The 18,237-nt window shown below is 55.2% G+C and overlaps 2 protein-coding genes across 2 annotated transcripts in view; both read left to right on the forward strand.

Moving 5' to 3' along the window:
* LOC140458705 (mitogen-activated protein kinase kinase kinase kinase 3-like) overlaps window positions 1-16,078 on the forward strand; it is a 51,814-nt gene extending 35,736 nt beyond the window's left edge. Inside the window, exons 7-14 of the mRNA XM_072553368.1 lie at window positions 2,978-3,020; window positions 4,348-4,420; window positions 7,104-7,235; window positions 9,195-9,257; window positions 11,257-11,338; window positions 12,438-12,548; window positions 14,479-14,557; window positions 15,981-16,078. Of these exons, the coding sequence (XP_072409469.1) occupies window positions 2,978-3,020; window positions 4,348-4,420; window positions 7,104-7,235; window positions 9,195-9,257; window positions 11,257-11,338; window positions 12,438-12,548; window positions 14,479-14,557; window positions 15,981-16,078 (681 nt within the window). The remainder of the gene's footprint in view (window positions 1-2,977; window positions 3,021-4,347; window positions 4,421-7,103; window positions 7,236-9,194; window positions 9,258-11,256; window positions 11,339-12,437; window positions 12,549-14,478; window positions 14,558-15,980) is intronic.
* Window positions 16,079-16,261: 183 nt separating this feature from the next.
* LOC140458706 (sodium/calcium exchanger 1-like) overlaps window positions 16,262-18,237 on the forward strand; it is a 7,635-nt gene continuing 5,659 nt past the window's right edge. The window contains exon 1 of the mRNA XM_072553369.1: window positions 16,262-16,265. Coding sequence (XP_072409470.1) covers window positions 16,262-16,265 — 4 coding nt within the window. The remainder of the gene's footprint in view (window positions 16,266-18,237) is intronic.

An 18,237-nucleotide genomic window follows, 5' to 3' on the forward strand; every position in this document is an offset into this window, starting at 1 on the left:
GTTGAATGTCTAGTAAAGAGGAAGAAGGAGGCTTACATAAGGTTGAGGAAACAAGGTTCAGACAGAGCAATGGAGGGATACAGGATAGCCAGAAGGGACCTGAAGAAAGGGATTAGGAGAGCTAAGAGAGGGCATGAAAAATCCCTGGCGGATAGGATCAAGGATAACCCCAAGGCATTCTATGCATATGTGAGAAACCTGAGAATGACGAGAACGAGGGTAGGTCCGATCAAGGACAGTGGTGGGAGACTGTGTATTGAGTCGGAAGAGATAGGAGAGGTCTTGAACAAGTACTTCTCTTCAGTATTTACGAACGAGAGGGACCATATTGTTGAAGAGGAGAGTGTGAAACGGACTGATAAGCTAGAAGAGATACCTGTTAGGAAGGAAGATGTGTTGGACATTTTGAACAACTTGAGGATAGACAAGTCCCCCGGGCCTGACGGGATATATCCTAGGATTATGTGGGAAGCAAGAGAGGAAATTGCAGTACCGTTGGCAATGATCTTCTCGTCTTCACTGGCAACTGGGGTGGTACCAGGGGACTGGAGAGTAGCGAATGTTGTGCCCCTGTTCAAAAAAGGGAATAGGGATAACCCCGGGAATTACAGGCCAGTTAGTCTTACTTCTGTGGCAGGCAAAGTAATGGAAAGGGTACTGAGGGATAGGATTTACGAGTATCTGGAAAGACACTGCTTGATTAGGGACAGCCAGCACGGATTTGTGAAGGGTAGGTCTTGCCTTACAAGTCTTATTGAATTCTTCGAGGAGGTGACCAAGCATGTGGATGAGGGTAGAGCAGTGGATGTAGTGTACATGGATTTTAGTAAGGCATTTGATAAGGTTCCCCATGGTAGGGTTATGCGGAAAGTCAGGAGGCATGGGATAGAGGGAAATTTGGCCAATTGGATAGAAAACTGGCTAACCGGTAGAAGTCAGAGAGTGGTGGTAGATGGTAAATATTCAGCATGGAGTCCAGTTACAAGTGGAGTTCCGCAGGGATCAGTTCTGGGTCCTCTGCTGTTTGTAATTTTTATTAATGACTTAGAGGAGGGAGTCGAAGGGTGGGTCAGTAAATTTGCAGATGATACAAAGATAGGTGGAGTTGTGGACAGTGAGGAGGGCTGTTGTCGGCTGCAGAGGGACTTAGATATGATGCAGAGCTGGGCTGAGGAGTGGCAGATGGAGTTCAACCCTGTCAAGTGTGAGGTTGTCCATTTTGGAAGAACAAATCAGAATGCGGAATACAGGGTTAATGGTAGGGTTCTTGGTCAGGTGGAGGAACAGAGGGATCTTGGGGTCTATGTACATAGATCTTTGAAGGTTGCCACTCAGGTGGATAGAGTTTGTAAGAAGGCCTATGGAGTATTATCGTTCATTAGCAGAGGGATTGAATTCAAGAGTCGTGAGGTGATGTTGCAGCTGTACAGGACTTTGGTTAGGCCACATTTGGAGTACTGTGTGCAGTTCTGGTCGCCTCACTTTAGGAAAGATGTGGAAGCTTTGGAGAGGGTGCAGAGAAGATTTACCAGGATGTTGCCTGGAATGGAGAGTAGGTCGTACGAGGATAGGTTGAGAGTTCTCGGCCTTTTCTCGTTGGAACGGCGAAGGATGAGGGGTGACTTGATCGAGGTTTATAAGATGATCAGAGGAATAGATAGAGTAGACAGTCAGAAACTTTTTCCCCGGGTACAACAGAGTGTTACAAGGGGACATAAATTTAAGGTGAAGGGTGGAAGGTATAGGGGAGATGTCAGGGGTGGGTTCTTTACCCAGAGAGTGGTGGGGGCATGGAATGCGCTGCCCGAGGGAGTGGTAGAGTCAGATTCATTGGCGACCTTTAAGCGGCATTTGGATAGGTACATGGATGGGTGCTTAATCTAGGATAGAAGTTCGGCACAACATCGTGGGCCGAAGGGCCTGTTCTGTGCTGTATTGTTCTATGTTCTATGTTCTATCCCTGGACACTATGGGACAATTTCCCACGGCCAATCCACCCTAACCTGCACATCCCTGGACACTATGGGACAACTTCCCACGGCCAATCCACCCTAACCTGCACATCCCTGGGCACTATGGGACAACTTCCCACGGCCAATCCACCCTAACCTGTACATCTTTGGACTGTGGGAGGAAACCAGAGCACCCGGAGGTAACCCACACAGACCCGGGGGGAGAATGTGTAAACTCCACCCAGACAGTCACCTGAGGGTGGGATCGAACCAGGGTCCTGGTGCTGGGAGGCAGCAGTGCTAACCACTGAGCAACCGTGCCACCCAGTTCTCACAGGGTGCAGGAACATGCCTCTTGGAGTCATAGATTCATACAGCGTGGAAACAGACCCTTCTGCCCAACTCATCCATGCTGACCAAGTTGCCCAAACTAAGTTAGTCCCGCCTCCCTGCGTTTTGCCCATATCCCTCCAACCCTTTCCTATCCATGTCTTTATCCAAATGCCTTTTAAACGTTGGAACTGCACCTGCGTCTAGCACTTCCTCTGGCAGCTCATTCCATAGGGAGCACCAGCCTCCCTTTTCAATCCGACCCCTCTCACCTCAAGCCTATGCCCTTTAGTTTTGCATTCCTCCTCTACTCTGGGGAAAAGGCCTTCATCTTATCTAAACCCTCATGATTCTAAACCTCTCTAAGGTCACCCCCCCCCCAACCTCCTTCGCTCCGGGGGGCAGTTGGGGGGGGGGGGAAATAAAAAATCCCAGGCTCTCCTTATATCCCAAATCCTCCGAACCCCAGCAACGGACTGGTAAATCTCTTCTGGACCCTCTCCAGTTTAATAATAATCATTCCTTTGGATAACGCTCCGACAAATCGTCTGAGGGTGTTTGACAGTGTTACCTGCCTAGTCTTGGCCTGGCTGGGGGAGGTGGGGGTGCATCTGAATCAGAGTTGACACTCCTGCTGTTTTAAAACTCTTTTCTGCTTTCTCTTTACGCCCCCCCACCCCCCTCCTTTCCCACAGGGAGCCAATATTCTACTGACTGATCAAGGGGACGTGAAACTAGGTGAGATATGTCTGGGAACAAGCTGATGTCGTGTGTGAGAGATAACGGGAGGTGGCATTAAACTTGTACCAGGGTAATACAGGAATCAGCAGGTACAGCATGTAGTCAAGAAGGTTAATAGGGCACAGTCCTTTTCTGTGAGAGAAACTGGACGGGAAAATAAGGATGCATTCCTTCAAGTCCACAGGGTATTGGCGAGACCCCAACCTGAATATTTTCATTTGATTTGATCTATTGTTGTCGCCTGTACCTAAATAGGGTGAAAAGTTTTGTTTTGTGTGCAGTACAGAGAGATCACATCCTCCAAAGTCCATACGGTGTTCCAACAGAGCAAAGGACCGCATCGTAACGGCCAAGGGTGGGGTCGACATTAGGGGTGAAATATATGAGAGGTCTGTTCCGAAGTCGGGGAACAAGTTGTTGGTCCACGTGTATCCTGTACCCGACGGGAGAGATTCGAACAAGGGCTGGAAGGGGGGGGGGTTTGTTCCTGCCGGTCTCGGGCAGACCAGCTGCCGTTCCACACCGCCCTCCACCCAGATTGAACACCCTCCCTGGTACATCTGTCGGAGTTGCTGAGGGTCCTTGTGGACGGGCTGCATTTCCATAGCCTCCTGAGGAAGGAGAGGCACTGTTGTACCCTGGTGGCTGCTGCCTCAACGTGGGAAGAGCAGAAAAATTGTCGCTTACTGTCACTCTCAGGGGCCTGACGGTCTTCACCCCAGCTCTGTCGGTGAAGATGGGGGAAGGTCCACCTCCATTCTCCTGAAGTAAATGATTTCGCACTTTTGTTTTGCTGTCATTGAGAGAGAGAGAGAGAGACTGTTATCATTGCAGCCTGTACACTGAGTTTTTGTCTCCCTTTCTAAAGTGGGGGTGTGGGAATGTGCGAGGGAGTGCAGAGGAGGATCACTGACTTGCCATCTCTCGTGGGGAATAGTTGGACCTACCCCCCCCCACCCACCCCCAATCTCCTCCTGCTGGTGTTTTGAAAAGAGAGGGTTGACTGATTGAAGTGGGGAAGATCCTGATCGCTCTGGGCAAGGCTGGCCATGGGAAGGGTGTCCCCCCGGGGGTCAGAGAGAACAAGGAGGAAACATTGCCAAAGTAGACGTTTTAGGTGAGGAATTGAGGGTGTGATGACAGTGACAATGGGCCAGTGGGATTGGGATAGTGGGAGTGGGATAGTGGGATTGGGATAGTGGGAGTGGGATAGTGGGATTGGGATAGTGGGATTGGGATAGTGGGAGTGGGCCACAGGTTATTGGGTGGGCTCTGTCGGACACAAACAAAGTGACAGTGATTCTCCATCTCTCTTCATTTGTAGCGGATTTTGGTGTTTCGGCCGAACTGACAGCATCAGTGGGCAAGAGAAAATCTTTCATTGGTACCCCATACTGGTAAATCATAAACCCCACACTAAATGCACCCTGATAACTGCAGCGCCGCACTGTCAGAGGGTCAGCGCTGAGGGAGCGGGCACTGTCGGAGGGTCAGTGCTGAGGGAGTGGGCACTGTCGGAGGGTCAGCGCTGAGGGAGTGGGCACTGTCGGAGGGTCAGTGCTGAGGGAGTGGGCACTGTCGGAGGGACAGCGCTGAGGGAGCGGGCACTGTGTGAGGGACAGTGCTGAGGGAGTGGGCACTGTCGGAGGGTCAGTGCTGAGGAAGTGGGCACTGTCAGAGGGTCAGTGCTGAGGGAGTGCCGTACTGTCGGAGGGTCAGCGCTGAGGGAGTGGGCACTGTCGGAGAGTCAGTGCTGAGGGAGTGGGCACTGTCGGAGGGTCAGTGCTGAGGAAGTGGGCACTGTCAGAGGGTCAGTGCTGAGGGAGTGCCGTACTGTCGGAGAGTCAGCGCTGAGGGAGCGGGCACTGTCGGAAGGTCAGCGCTGAGGGAGTGGGCACTGTTGGAGGGTCAGTGCTGAGGGAGTGGGCACTGTTGGAGGGTCAGTGCTGAGGGAGTGGGCACTGTCGGAGGGTCAGTGCTGAGGGAGTGCCGTACTGTCGGAGGGTCAGCGCTGAGGGAGCGGGCACTGTCAGAGGGTCTGTGCTGAGGGAGCGAGCACTGTCGGAGGGTCAGCACTGAGGGTGTGGGCACTGTCTGAGGGTCTGCGCTGAGGTAGTGGGCACTGTCGGAGGGTCAGTGTTGAGGGAGTGGGCACTGTCGGACGGTCAGTGCAGAGGGAGCGGGCACTGTCAGAGGGTCAGTTCTGAGGGAGTAGAGTACTGTCGGAGGGTCAGTGCTGAGGGAACGGGCACTGTCGGAGGGTCAGTGCTGAGGGAGTGCCGTACTGTCGGAGGGTCAGTGCAGAGGGAGCGGGCACTGTCAGAGGGTCAGCGCTGAGGGAGCGGGCACTGTCGGAGGGTCAGCGCTGAGGGTGTGGGCACTGTCTGAGGGTCAGTGCTGAGGGTGTGGGCACTGTTGGAGGGTCAGTGCTGAGGGTGTGGGCACTGTTGGAGGGTCAATGCTGAGGGGGTGAGCACTGTCAGTGGGTCAGTGCTGAGGGAGTGCTGCACGTTCGGACGGTCAGTGCTGAGGGAGAGGGCACTGACGGAGGGTCAGTGCTGAGGGAGTGGGCACTGTCTGAGGGTCAGTGCTGAGGGAGTGGGCACTGTTGGAGGGTCAGTGCTGAGGGAGTGGGCACTGTCGGAGGGGCAGTGCTGAGGGAGTGGGCACTGTCAGAGGTTCAGTGCTGCGGGAGTGGGCACTATCGGAGGGTCAGCGCTGAGGGAGCGGGCACTGTCGGAGGGTCAGTGCTGAGGGAGTGGGCACTGTCGGAGGGGCAGTGCTGAGGGAGTGGGCACTGTCGGAGGGGCAGTGCTGAGGGAGTGGGCACTGTCAGAGGTTCAGTGCTGAGGGAGTGGGCACTATCGGAGGGTCAGCGCTGAGGGAGCGGGCACTGTCGGAGGGTCAGTGCTGAGGGATTGGGCACTGTCGGAGGGTCAGCGCTGAGGGACTGGGCACTGTCAGAGGATCAGTGCTGAGGGAGCGGGCACTGTCGGAGGGACAGCGCTGAGGGAGCGGGCACTGTTGAAGGGTCAGTGCTGAGGGAGTGGGCACTGTCGGAGGGCCAGTGCTGAGGGAGTGGGCACTGTCGGAGGGTCAGTGCTGAGGAAGTGGGCACTGTCGGAGGGTCAGTGCTGAGGGAGTGGGCACTGTTGGAGGGTCAGTGCTGAGGGAGTAGGCACTGTCGGAGGGTCAGTGCTGAGGGAGAGCTGCACTGTCTGAGGGTCAGTGCTGAGGGAGTGGGCACTGTCAGACGGTCAGTGCTGAGGGAGTGCCGCACTATCGGAGGGTCAGTGCTGAGGGAGTGCCGCACTGTCGGAGGGTCAGTGCTGAGGGAGTGCCGCACTGTCGGAGGGTCAGTGCTGAGGGAGTGCCGCACTGTCGGAGGGTCAGTGCTGAGGGAGTGCCACAGTGTCGGAGGTGCTGTCTTTCCAATGAGACATTAAATTGAGATCCTTGGGCAGGGAGAGGGTTGTTCTCCACGGCCAGTGTTGGAAGGGCTGGGAGGGTTGGGGGCGTGGGGGGTATGGAGAAAGCCCCAGCTTCTGGGGTCAAGACTGATGCCTCAACCAACATCACTAAAAACAGTTAATCTGCTTCACAGTCACAATGCCGTGTGTGGGATCTTGCTGTGCGGTAATTACCTTGCTGAGTTTCCTACAACAGGTGACTGCATTAATGAAAGCATTCCATTGGCTGGGAAGGTTTGGGAAAATGCAGTCTGTATTGGGGATAGATTGTCTCTCTCCTGGCCCACGGTGATGGGGAGGAGCTGTCACATTTCATTGGCCATCTCTAGTCCCAGCAGCCCTTGCAGCTTTTCGGGGTGATCGGGCAGTCTGGAAGGTGTCAATATTGGGGAGGGTGGGGTTGGGGGGGGGGGGGGGGGGCTCGAGGGTGGGGCACTCAGTGTTGGTTTGTAATTAGACCCAGGTCATACTGACATATAGACAGGGCCATGAACCACACCAGACAGTGCGGTCTGGGTGAGGTTCAGTATTCGGTTACCCTGTCGATCCCAACCCCCCCTGTCCTTTCCCAACTCCAACTGGTGAAACTCCGGCTGCGTTTTCCACACAGGATGGCTCCGGAAGTCGCTGCGGTTGAGAAAAAGGGTGGTTACAATCAGCAGTGTGACATCTGGGCCGTTGGGATAACAGCCATCGAACTGGCTGAGTTACAGCCCCCCATGTTTGATCTGCACCCTATGAGGTAAGCACAGAATATCCAACCCGCCCAATGGTACCTCTCCACTGATCTCCATGACACAGAACCCAGGGGTAAACCCTTAACTGTGCTCTCTACCCAACCCAACCCAACCCAACCCAACCCAACCCAACTCAACCCAATCCAACCCAACCCAACTCAACCCAACCCAACCCAATCCAACCCAACCCAACCCAACCCAATCAAACCCAACTCAACTCAACCCAGTTCCAACCTTCCAACTCAGCACCGCCCTCATGACCTGTCCCACCTGCCAATCATCCTTCCCACCTATCTGCTCCACTCTCCTCTCCAACCTATCACCTTTACCCCCACCCCCACCCCCACACCCCCACCCCCACCCCCCACACCCACACCCCCACCCACACCCACCTATTGCACTCTCAGCTACCTTCCCCCTCGTCTCACTCCCCTCCCATTTATCTCTCCACCCCCAAGGCTCCCAGCCTCATTCCTGATGAAGGGCTCCCACCCAAAATGTCGATTTTTCTGCTTCTCGGATGCTGCCTGACCTGCTGTGCGTTTCCAGCGCCGTTCTCTCAACTCAACCCATCCCACCCCCATCTGACCCAGCTCAACCCACCCAATACCATCCCCTCCCAACCCAACTCAACTCAACCCATCCCACCCCCATCTGACCCAGCTCAACCGACCCTACACCATCCCCTCCCAACCCAACTCAACTCAACCCATCCCACCCCAATCTGACCCAGCTCAACCCACCCCACACCATCCCATTCCTACCCCATCCAACCTAACTGAACTCACCCCACCCCACCCCACCCCACCCCACCCCACCCAATCTGACCCAGTTCAATTCACTCCACACCAACCCGTCGCAATGTAATCCAACCTAACTCAACCCATCCCACCCCAATCTTGCCCCAGCTCAACCCACACCACACCATCCCATTCCTACCCAATCCAACCCAACTGAACTCAACTCATCCCATCCCAATCTCGTCCCAGCTCAACCCACACCACTCCATCCCATCCCAATCAAATTCAAATCGACTCAACTCAACCCAACCCATCCCAGTTTTACCCCACTAAACCCAACCCAAACCAACTAAACCTCAGCTAGCTCAACCAACCAAGCCCAGCTCAACCCATTCCAATCTAACTAACTCAACCTGACCCAACCCATCCCAATCTAACTCAACCTGACCCAACCCATCCCAATCTAACTCAACCTGACCCAACCCCTCCCAACCTAACTCAACCTGACCCAACCCATTCTAATCTAACTCAACCTGACCTAACCCATCCCAAACTAACTCAACCTGACCCAACCCCTCCCAATCTAACTCAACCTGACCCAACCCATTGCAATCTAACTCAACCTGACCCAACCCATCCCAAACTAACTCAACATGACCCAACCCATCCACTCTAACTCAACCTGACCCACCACTTTCTAATCTAACTCAGTCTAACCAAGCTCAACCCAAGGACAATGAAATCCAACACAAATGAGCTGAACTGGAACTCAACATCTTCACAACACAATTCAACAAAATCCAAGCCCACCTCAACCAGCTAAACCCCACTCTATCACAATCCAGTACAACCCAATACTATCTAACCAAAGTCAACTCAACTCAATCCAACTTGACCCAGCTCAATCCAATGCAACACTGTTAAACTCAACTCAACTCAGCTCAGTTGCTATTCAATTCCATGATAACCCTACTCAACTCAAACCAACCTAACCCAACTCAATGCGACTAAAATCCAACTTGACCCAAGTCAACTCAACTCAATTCAATAGAACTCAGCACAACTCATTCCAACCAAACTTCAGCTCAACTCATCCCAAACTATGTCAGTGACTGGCATGCATGTGTGAATGAACTTTTTTTCAGTTACTTCCCACGGTCAGTGGGCATGCGTGAATCCATCAGAGAGTCGAAAATGTGTCTCCTTCTCCTTCTGTTCTCCTAGGGCGTTGATGCTAATGTCGAAGAGTAATTTCCAACCCCCAAAACTGAAAGATAAGTTAAAATGGTAAGAGCACCTCACCAACTGTTGGGAGGTGGGGGGGGGAGAGGGGGGGGGGGGGGTGGGGTGGCGATGGTGGGTGGCAGGGGTGGCAAGGGGCAGGAAGTGAAGCCCACCGCAGCCCATAAGTCGGGTCTCTCCATCCGCTATTCTGAAAGGAATTGTATAGGGATGTGGGTCTCACTGGAAAAAGGTTGGCATTTGTTTGTGGGCACCCAGTGCGTGCCCCACCTTGTTACCCCTTGAATAGGGTCTGGGGGAGTGGGGGTTGGAGGTCATGATTTCAATATAACCAACGGGGGCGGGGAGGGGGAAGGGGGGTAAGTTCAGACTCAGCTACATCAGTGGAGTGGCGGGTGCGGGTAGTTGAGAGGTGCTAGAGTCACACATCGATTGTAGAGTCGAAAGAAGAATGATAGAGCTCCTTCAGTGAATCCTTCTGTTAATTAAACCAAACATCCAGAAAAACTCACCTCGCCTCGTCATCTGTTAAAGCAGGGGTGACTCCCCAAAGTCCATTATTTAAAGAAAATAACACTCATTTATTATTTAACTCTAAAAGTGAACATTAAACACAACAACAATTCACAGTCTTTCTGCTAATTATCTGCCTCCAACTCTATAACAATATGCTATTCCCAATAAAACACTTAGTAAAATTACATCAATTTAATTTCAAACGCATACAGCCACTGTTGTCTTTGCTGTCTGCCTTCCTCCAACTAAAGATCTCTCTGGCCATCTTCTTTCTTTTTACTGTGATTATATTTCATATGAAAAGGTACATTTTTATGAAGAGCATTTCCTAATTTCGTGGCTCTCAATGGCGGTTGCCCTGTCTGATTTCTGCCTGCTTTTTTTTACCCTCACCAACATTGGATCATCTCATTGGTTTGATGTCAGCAAAACAATAAATTCAAACACGATTGGGTTTCAGTACCCTGGGACATAATTTCAACTGATTAGTTAAATTTGAATTGTTGTCAAAACAGCAACCAACTCAGGTATTTATTTCAAAGTATCTATTTATGGGCAGCACGGTGGCTCAGTGGCTAGTGCTGTTGCCTCCCGGATTCGATCCCACCCTCAGGTGTCTGTCTGTGTGGAGTTTGCACATTCTCCCCGTGTCTGTGTGGGTTTCCTCCGGGGTGCTCCAGTTTCCTCCCACAGTCCAAAGATGTGCAGGTTAGGGTGGATTGGCCATGGGAAAGTGGTCCCATAGTGCCCAGGGATGTGCAGGTTGGGGTGGATTGGCCATGGGAAATTGTCCCGTAGTGTCCAGGGATGTGCAGGTTAGGGTGGATTGGCCGTGGGAAATTGTCCCGTAGTGTCCAGGGATGTGCAGGTTAGGGTGGGTTGGCCATGGGGAATTGTCCCATAGTGCCCAGGGATGTGCAGGTTAGGGTGGATTGGCCGTGGGGAAATTGTCCCATAGTGTCCAGGGATGTGCAGTAGGTAGGGTGGATTGGCCGTGGGAAATTGTCCCATAGTGTCCAGGGATGTGCAGGTTAGGGTGGATTGGCCGTGGGAAATTGTCCCATAGTGTCCAGGGATGTACAGGTTAGGGTGGATTGGCCGTGGGAAATTGTCCCATAGTTCCCAGGGATGTGCAGGTTAGGTGAATATGTCAGGGGGAAATGTAGAGTAATAGGATAGGGAATGGGTCTGGGTGGGTTACTCTTTGGAGGGTCAGTATGGACTTATTATGGCTGAATGGCCTGTTCCCACACTGTAGGGATTCTATGAAATGTTACATATTTTAATTTTGCATCTAATTATAGACAGACACAGATGTCAGCTCTCAAACAGCGTTCACTCTCTCTTAAAGGTACAGTACGTACCTTCAACGTTATAACAAGGGTAGCTCCAAGCTGCCATCTGAACCACTAGCTGGTGGGGATTTGAACCCTGAACTATCCCCCACATCCCCAGCACTGTGCACCTCCCGAACCAGGGGAAGGACTTTGTTAGCGCTCCCACTCTCACCTCCTCCTCCTGCCCTCAGGTCCTCGGAGTGTCACAGTTTCATCAAGATGAGCCTGAGAAAGAATCCCAAGAAGAGGCCGACAGCGGAGAAACTGCTCCAGGTAATGGGAATCTGGGATAATTGTCCGCGCAAAGTCGCTATGAAGAACAGCGAACACTGTTGAGTCAAGGTGTCTGACTGAAGACATTGGAGGAGGTCACAAGGGGGCGATGTGGGATCCAGATCTTACATGCCCCAGGGAGTGGGACTTCCCAATCCCAATCCCAATCCCAATCCCGAATGGTTGGGTCGGGATAGAGTATCTCAAACCCCATTACGTTCATATCCCTGGGACACCTGCCCCCCACCAACCCCACTGCCCCGTGGCTGAACACTCCCCCCCTCCCCCTCCCACTCCGTCAAGGACATCCAGGTCCTGGGCCTCCCCCACCGCCAAACCATTACCACCCGACACCTGGATGAGGAACGCCCCATATTCCACCTTGGGAATCTGCAGCCACACGGGATAAATGGGGATTTCAACAGCTTTCCTCATTTCCCCTCCCCCAGCATTATCCCAGTCACAAACTCCAATTCGGCACCACCGCTCCTGACCCGTCCATCACTGCCCCCTCTGACCTATCACCTTCTCCCTCACCTTCATCCATCTATCGCTTTCCCAGCTACCTCCCTCCAACCACCTCCCCCCCCCCCCCCCCCCCACTTACCTCTCAGCCCCGACCCACAAACCTCATTCCCAATGAAGGGCTTTTCCAGGTATTGTCGATTCTCCTGCTCCTCGGATGCTGCCTGACCTGCTGTGCTTTTCCAGCATCACATTCATGACTATGGCCATATCCCACCAATCCAAATACCTCAAGACCCTGGGGGAGGGTGGGGAGCGAAGTTTACTGGGAAGGGACCAGGGATAATGGTCCTCAGGGAATGTGGAGACAGATCGAGAGATGCTGTGGGATCATTCCCCTTGGAGCAGAGAGGGTTCGAGGATGTGGGGAGAGGAGATTGAATCCATGCTTTTGGATTGGTTGATGGGGGAGAAACAGCTCCCAGAGGCGGGGGGAAGGTGGGGGGGGTCAGTGATGGTCACACAGGGACCACTCAACCCCTCTACTCTGGGGAATTCTAGATGATTTACCCCCATCCACGTCTTCCAAAGGAATAACCAGCTTCTGGGCTCCTTGATGTGTTTTCCTTGGCAGCACCCATTCGCCAACCAGGCCCTGAGCCGGATCCAAGGGATCGAACTTCTGGACAAGGTCAATAATCCAGAGGCCAGCACATCTTCACCGACGGATGACAGTGACCTGGAGGTAGGGTGTGCCGGGGTGGAAGGGGTTGGCTGGATTTCACCAAGATGCCAAGGCAGAGATGTTACCCATGGCTCCTGCTCACATCCTGTCAGTGCCAGTTGACCCACGGGTGGACTGTCCCCTGCCATCTCCCATATCGCCCCCCCCCCCCCACCAGTGGGGCAAATGTGACAAAGCCCCATGCACTTGGGACCAATAACCTGCCCCACTGTCAGGGGGGTCAGTGCTGAGGGAGTGGGCACTGTTGGAGTGTCAGTGCTGAGGGAGGGGGGCACTGTCGGAGGGTCAGCGCTGAGGGAGTGGGCACTGTCGGAGGGTCAGCGCTGAGGGAGGGGGGCACTGTCGGAGGGTCAGTGCTGAGGGAGTGGGCACTGTCGGAGTGTCAGTGCTGAGGGAGGGGGCACTGTCGGAGGGTCAGTGCTGAGGGAGGGGGCACTGTCGGAGGGTCAGTGCTGAGGGAGTGGGCACTGTCGGAGGGTCAGTGCTGAGGGAGTGGGCACTGTCGGAGGGTCAGTGCTGAGGGAGTGGGCACTGTCGGAGGGTCAGTGCTGAGGGAGTGGGCACCGTAGAGGGTCAGTGCTGAGGGTGGGGGGTGAATTGCGTTGGAGAATTGAGTGTTACCCCTCATGACTGTTGTGTCAGTAACACACTCGGGATCGAGAACATGCTATCCCAGTATTCCCAAAAGTGCTCTATTGAAATGATCGAACTGGCCGTTAAACAGCAGACTCCCAGAATTGAGCAAGTTTCTCCCGTCACAGATCAGTGTAACAAGAGTCAGCTTCAAAACTGATTGAAATGTCGGCAGAGAGGAGGAAAAGAGAGGGGTGAGAGGGGAGGTAGATGACAGAAGAGAGAGAGAGAGAGAGAGAGAGAGAGTGGGCAGAGCGAGAGAGGAGAGAGATAGGGAACAGAGGGGAGAGGAAGGAGAGAGAGGGAAAGGGGAGGGGCGAAGAGAGAGGGATGAGGGAAAGTGGACAGGGAGAGATGAAAGAGAGGAGACAGAAAGGGATGAGAGGAGAGGGAGGGAGGGAAGAGAGGGAGGCAGGAGAGGAGAGGGAGGGAAGAGAGGGAGGGAGGAGAGGAGAGGGAGGGAAGAGAGGGGAGGGAGAGAAGAGAGGGAGGGAGGAGAGGAGAGGGAGGGAAGAGAGGGAAGGAGGAGAGTACAGGGGAGAGGAGAGGGGAGAGAGGGGGAGAGGGAGAGGGGGAGAGGGAGAGGGAGAGAGCAAATGTGAAGAAGAGAAACTGAGGGAACAGGGAAAGAGGAGAGAGGGGAAAGAGAGGAGAGCAAAAGAGAGGGAGAATGAGAAAGAGAGAGGGGGGAAAGAGAGATGAGAGAGGATAGGGATAGAGAGGGGAGAGGGAGAGAAGGGAGAGAGGAGGGGGAGAGAGGATAGGGATAGAGAGAGGAGAGGGAGGGGGAGAATGGCAGAAGTTGAGAAAGAGACAGAAACTCCGAGCTCGGGACTGAGGGTCAGAGATAAGGAGAGACAGAAATGGACACAGTGGGAGAGTTATAATGAGGGAGACAGAGAGGATTCGAGAGGCGTGGACTAAATAACCCTCTGTTAAGATTCCCACTTCCCTTTACCCTCCCTCGGGGCATCCCAGAGCTTCAGTGACAGCGAGGGGCTCTCTGTCTGAAGAGAGCTGCTTTGTGGGAAAAGTAGCAGCCAATTGTCGCACAGCAGGATCCCAAACACAGCCGTGTAGGAAGTGAACCTGAACGCCCGTGGTCAGTGGTGCTGGGTGAGGGACCAATATCGGCTCTGGGACCGGTCGGTTGGCCCTTAATCCCTGAATGGAGATCCTCCTGGCCCCGACTCAGTGGAGGGTGTCGGGGGAGACAGGGATTTGGATGGTGCGGGGCATTGTGGGACTGGCATGTCGGACAATCTGCCCAGAGTCTAACCTTCTCGTTCCCTTCCAGCCCTGTGACACTTACCCCGATAAGATCACCTCACTGGGGGGACACATGAGAGCAGAGAGGACTCGCTCCGAGATCCAGTGTAAGTCCCTCACTCTGCTCGAACCGGGGGCTGCATCGTCTGATGTGTCTGTTGGTTGACACCAGCCATTCACTCGAGGGGTACAGATCAAGGAGGGCCGAGGAGAGACCCGGGGGGGAGAGCTGAGAGGGCTTTGTGCACCAAACCTACGTTTATCTGAGCCTTCAACGTACAATGGCACCCTGAACCATGTCAGGAGATCTCACAGGCAGGAGAACAATATTCGGCTAACAGAGATCGGTTTGAAGGAACACACAAAAGGAGGAGAGGGAGAGAGACAGGGAGAGAGTGGAAGGGAATTCCAGACCTTCACTCCTCAGTGACAGAGCAATCGGGATCAGAGATAGGGAGGGGGTGTAGGGGCTGGAGAGGGTGACAGAGATAGGGAGGGGGTAGTAGGGGCTGGAGGGGGTGACAGAGATAGGGAGGGGGTGTAGGGGCTGGAGGGGGGTGACAGAGATAGGGAGGGGGTGTAGGGGCTGGAGGGGGGTGACAGAGATAGGTAGGGGGTGTAGGGGCTGGAGGGGGGTGACAGAGATAGGGAGGGGGTGTAGGGGCTGGAGGGGGTTACAGAGATAGGGAGGGGGTGTAGGGGCTGGAGGGCGGTTACAGAGATAGGGAGGGGGTGTAGGGGCTGGAGGGGGTTACAGAGATAGGGAGGGGGTGTAGGGGGCTGGAGGGGGTTACAGAGATAGGGAGGGGGTGTAGGGGGCTGGAGGGGGGGTTACAGAGATAGGGAGGGGGTGTAGGGGCTGGAGGGGGTTACAGAGATAGGGAGGGGGTGTAAGGGCTGGAGGGGATTACAGAGATAGGGAGGGGGTGTAGGGGGTTACAGAGATAGGGAGGGGGTGTAGGGGCTGGAGGGGGTTACAGAGATAGGGAGGGGGTGTAGGGGCTGGAGGGGGGTTACAGAGATAGGGAGGGGGTGTAGGGGCTGGAGGGGATTACAGAGATAGGGAGGGGGTGTAGGGGGGTGACAGAGATAGGGAGGGGGTGTGGGGGGCTGAAGGGGGTTTACAGAGATAGGGAGGGGGTGTAGGGGCTGGAGGGGGTTACAGACATAGGAGGGGGTGTAGGGCGCTGGAGGGGGGTTACAGAGATAGGGAGGGGGTGTAGGGGCTGGAGGGGATTACAGAGATAGGGAGGGGGTGTAAGGGCTGGAGGGGGTTACAGAGATAGGGAGGGGGTGTAAGGGCTGGAGGGGGTTACAGAGATAGGGAGGGGGGTGTAGGGGCTGGAGGGGGTTACAGAGATAGGGAGGGGGGTGTAGGGGGCTGGAGGGGGTTACAGAGATAGGGAGGGGGGTGTAAGGGCTGGAGGGGGTTACAGAGATAGGGAGGGGGTGTAGGGGCTGGAGGGGGGGTTACAGAGATAGGGAGGGGGTGTAGGGGAATTACTTGAATGTAATCCTGTCTGTATCCAGTCCGTCAGGTACAGTTTGGACGCCCAATGAAGAAGGAGACTGAGCCGGAGAGCACAGAGGTGAGTGAACACACTGCACGGGTGGGTGGATGGGACTAGAGCCTCTGCTGGTCTATTGTTGGTTGACGGAACAATGTTGACTTTAGGACACGGGAGAACTGCCCCCCACCGCCTCCCCCACACCCCCCCACATCGCTCATCATCCAATAGTAGCCTCGGGATGTTTTAACCTCCTCACCCCCTGAGTGGCCGGATGGGTTCTTGGTTTCATGTCTCACTGGAATGAGTACGCTCCCACAGTGCCCACTCCCCCAGCACTGACCCTCCGACGGTGCCCACTCCCCCAGCACTGACCCTCCGACAGTGCCCACTCCCCCAGCACTGACCCTCCGACGGTGCCCACTCCCTCAGCACTGACCCTCCCACAGTGCCCACTCTCTCAGCACTGACCCTCCAACAGTGCCCACTCCCTCAGCACTGACCCTCCGACAGTGCCCACTCCCTCAGCACTGACCCTCCAACAGTGCCCACTACCTCAGCACTGACCCTCCGACAGTGCCCACTCCCTCAGCACTGACCCTCCGACAGTGCCCACTCCCTCAGCACTGACCCTCCAACAGTGCCCACTTCCCTCAGCACTGACCCTCCGTCCGTCAGTGCCCACTCCCTCAGCACTGACCCTCCGACAGTGCCCACTCCCTCAGCACTGACCCTCCGACAGTGCCCACTCCCTCAGCACTGACCCTCCGACAGTGCCCACTTCCTCTGCACTGACCCTCCGACAGTGCCCACTTCCCTCTGCACTGACCCTCCCACAGTGCCCACTCCCTCTGCACTGACCCTCCCACAGTGCCCGCTCCCTCAGCGCTGACCCTCTGACAGTGCCCACTCCCTCAGCACTGACCCTCCGACAGTGCCCACTCCTCTCAGCACTGACCCTCCGACAGTGCCCACTCCCTCAGTACTGACCCCTCCGACAGTGCCCACTCCCTCAGCACTGACCCTCCGACAGTGCCCACTCCCTCAGCACTGACCCTCCGACAGTGCCCACTCCCTCTGCACTGACCCTCCGACAGTGCCCACACTCCCTCAGCACTGACCCTCTGACAGTGCCCGCTCCCTCAGTGCTGACCCTCCGACAGTGCCCGCTCCCTCAGCATTGACCTCCGAAAGTGCCCGCTCCCTCAGCACTGAGCCTCTGACAGTGCCCACTCCCTCAGCACTGACCCTCCGACAGTGCCCGCTCCTCAGCACTGACCCTCCGACAGTGCCCGCTCCCTCAGCACTGACCCCCCCGACAGTGCCCCCCTCCCTCAGCACTGAGCCTCTGACAGTGCCCACTCCCTCAGCACTGACCCTCCGACAGTGCCCGCTTCCCTCAGCACTGACCCTCCGACAGTGCCCGCTCCCTCAGCACTGACCCTCTGACAGTGCTCGCTCCCTCAGCATTTACCCTCCCACAGTGCCCACTTCCCTCAGCACTGACCCTCTGACAGGCCCACTCCCTCTGCCCTGACCCTCCGACAGTGCCAGCTCCCTCTGCACTGACCCTCTGACAGTGCCAGCTCCCTCTGCCCTGACCCTCCGACAGTGCCAGCTTCCTCTGCACTGACCCTCTGACAGTGCCAGCTCCCTCAGCACTGACCCTCCGACCAGTGCCCGCTCCCTCAGCACTGACCCTCCCACAGTGCCCACTCCCTCAGCACTGACCCTCCGACAGTGCCCACTCCCTCAGCACTGACCCTCCCACAGTGCCTGCTCCCTCAGCACTGACCCCTCCGACAGTGCCCACTCCCTCAGCACTGACCCTTCTACAGTGCCCACTCCCTCAGCACTGACCCTCCGACAGTGCCCACTCCCTCAGCACTGACCCTCCAATCGGGTCCACTCCCTCAGCACTGACCCTTCTAACAGTGCCCGCTCCCCTCCGCACTGACCCTCTGACAGGGCCCACTCCCTCAGCACTGACCCTTCTACAGTGCCCACTCCCTCCGCACTGACCCTCTGACAGTGCCCGCTCCCTCAGCACTGACCCTCCGAGTTGGGATCTTGAACTCACATCCTTGTGATTGAGGTTAAAAAGTCTGAGGGCTGAACCACTGGAGAACATGACTGTCTCTGAAGTAATTGATCACACTTGAACGTTTTAGGCTTGTGCTGTGACTTTGTAAAACGTTGTGAACGTGCCCTGAAAGAGCACAGGCCCGTTCCTGAGGTTTGTACCGACCTTGGCCTGCTCCCTTTTGGATTTTGCCTCA

This window comes from Chiloscyllium punctatum, chromosome 34 (assembly GCF_047496795.1).
Source record: "Chiloscyllium punctatum isolate Juve2018m chromosome 34, sChiPun1.3, whole genome shotgun sequence".
In the NCBI taxonomy this organism is placed as follows: domain Eukaryota; kingdom Metazoa; phylum Chordata; class Chondrichthyes; order Orectolobiformes; family Hemiscylliidae; genus Chiloscyllium; species Chiloscyllium punctatum.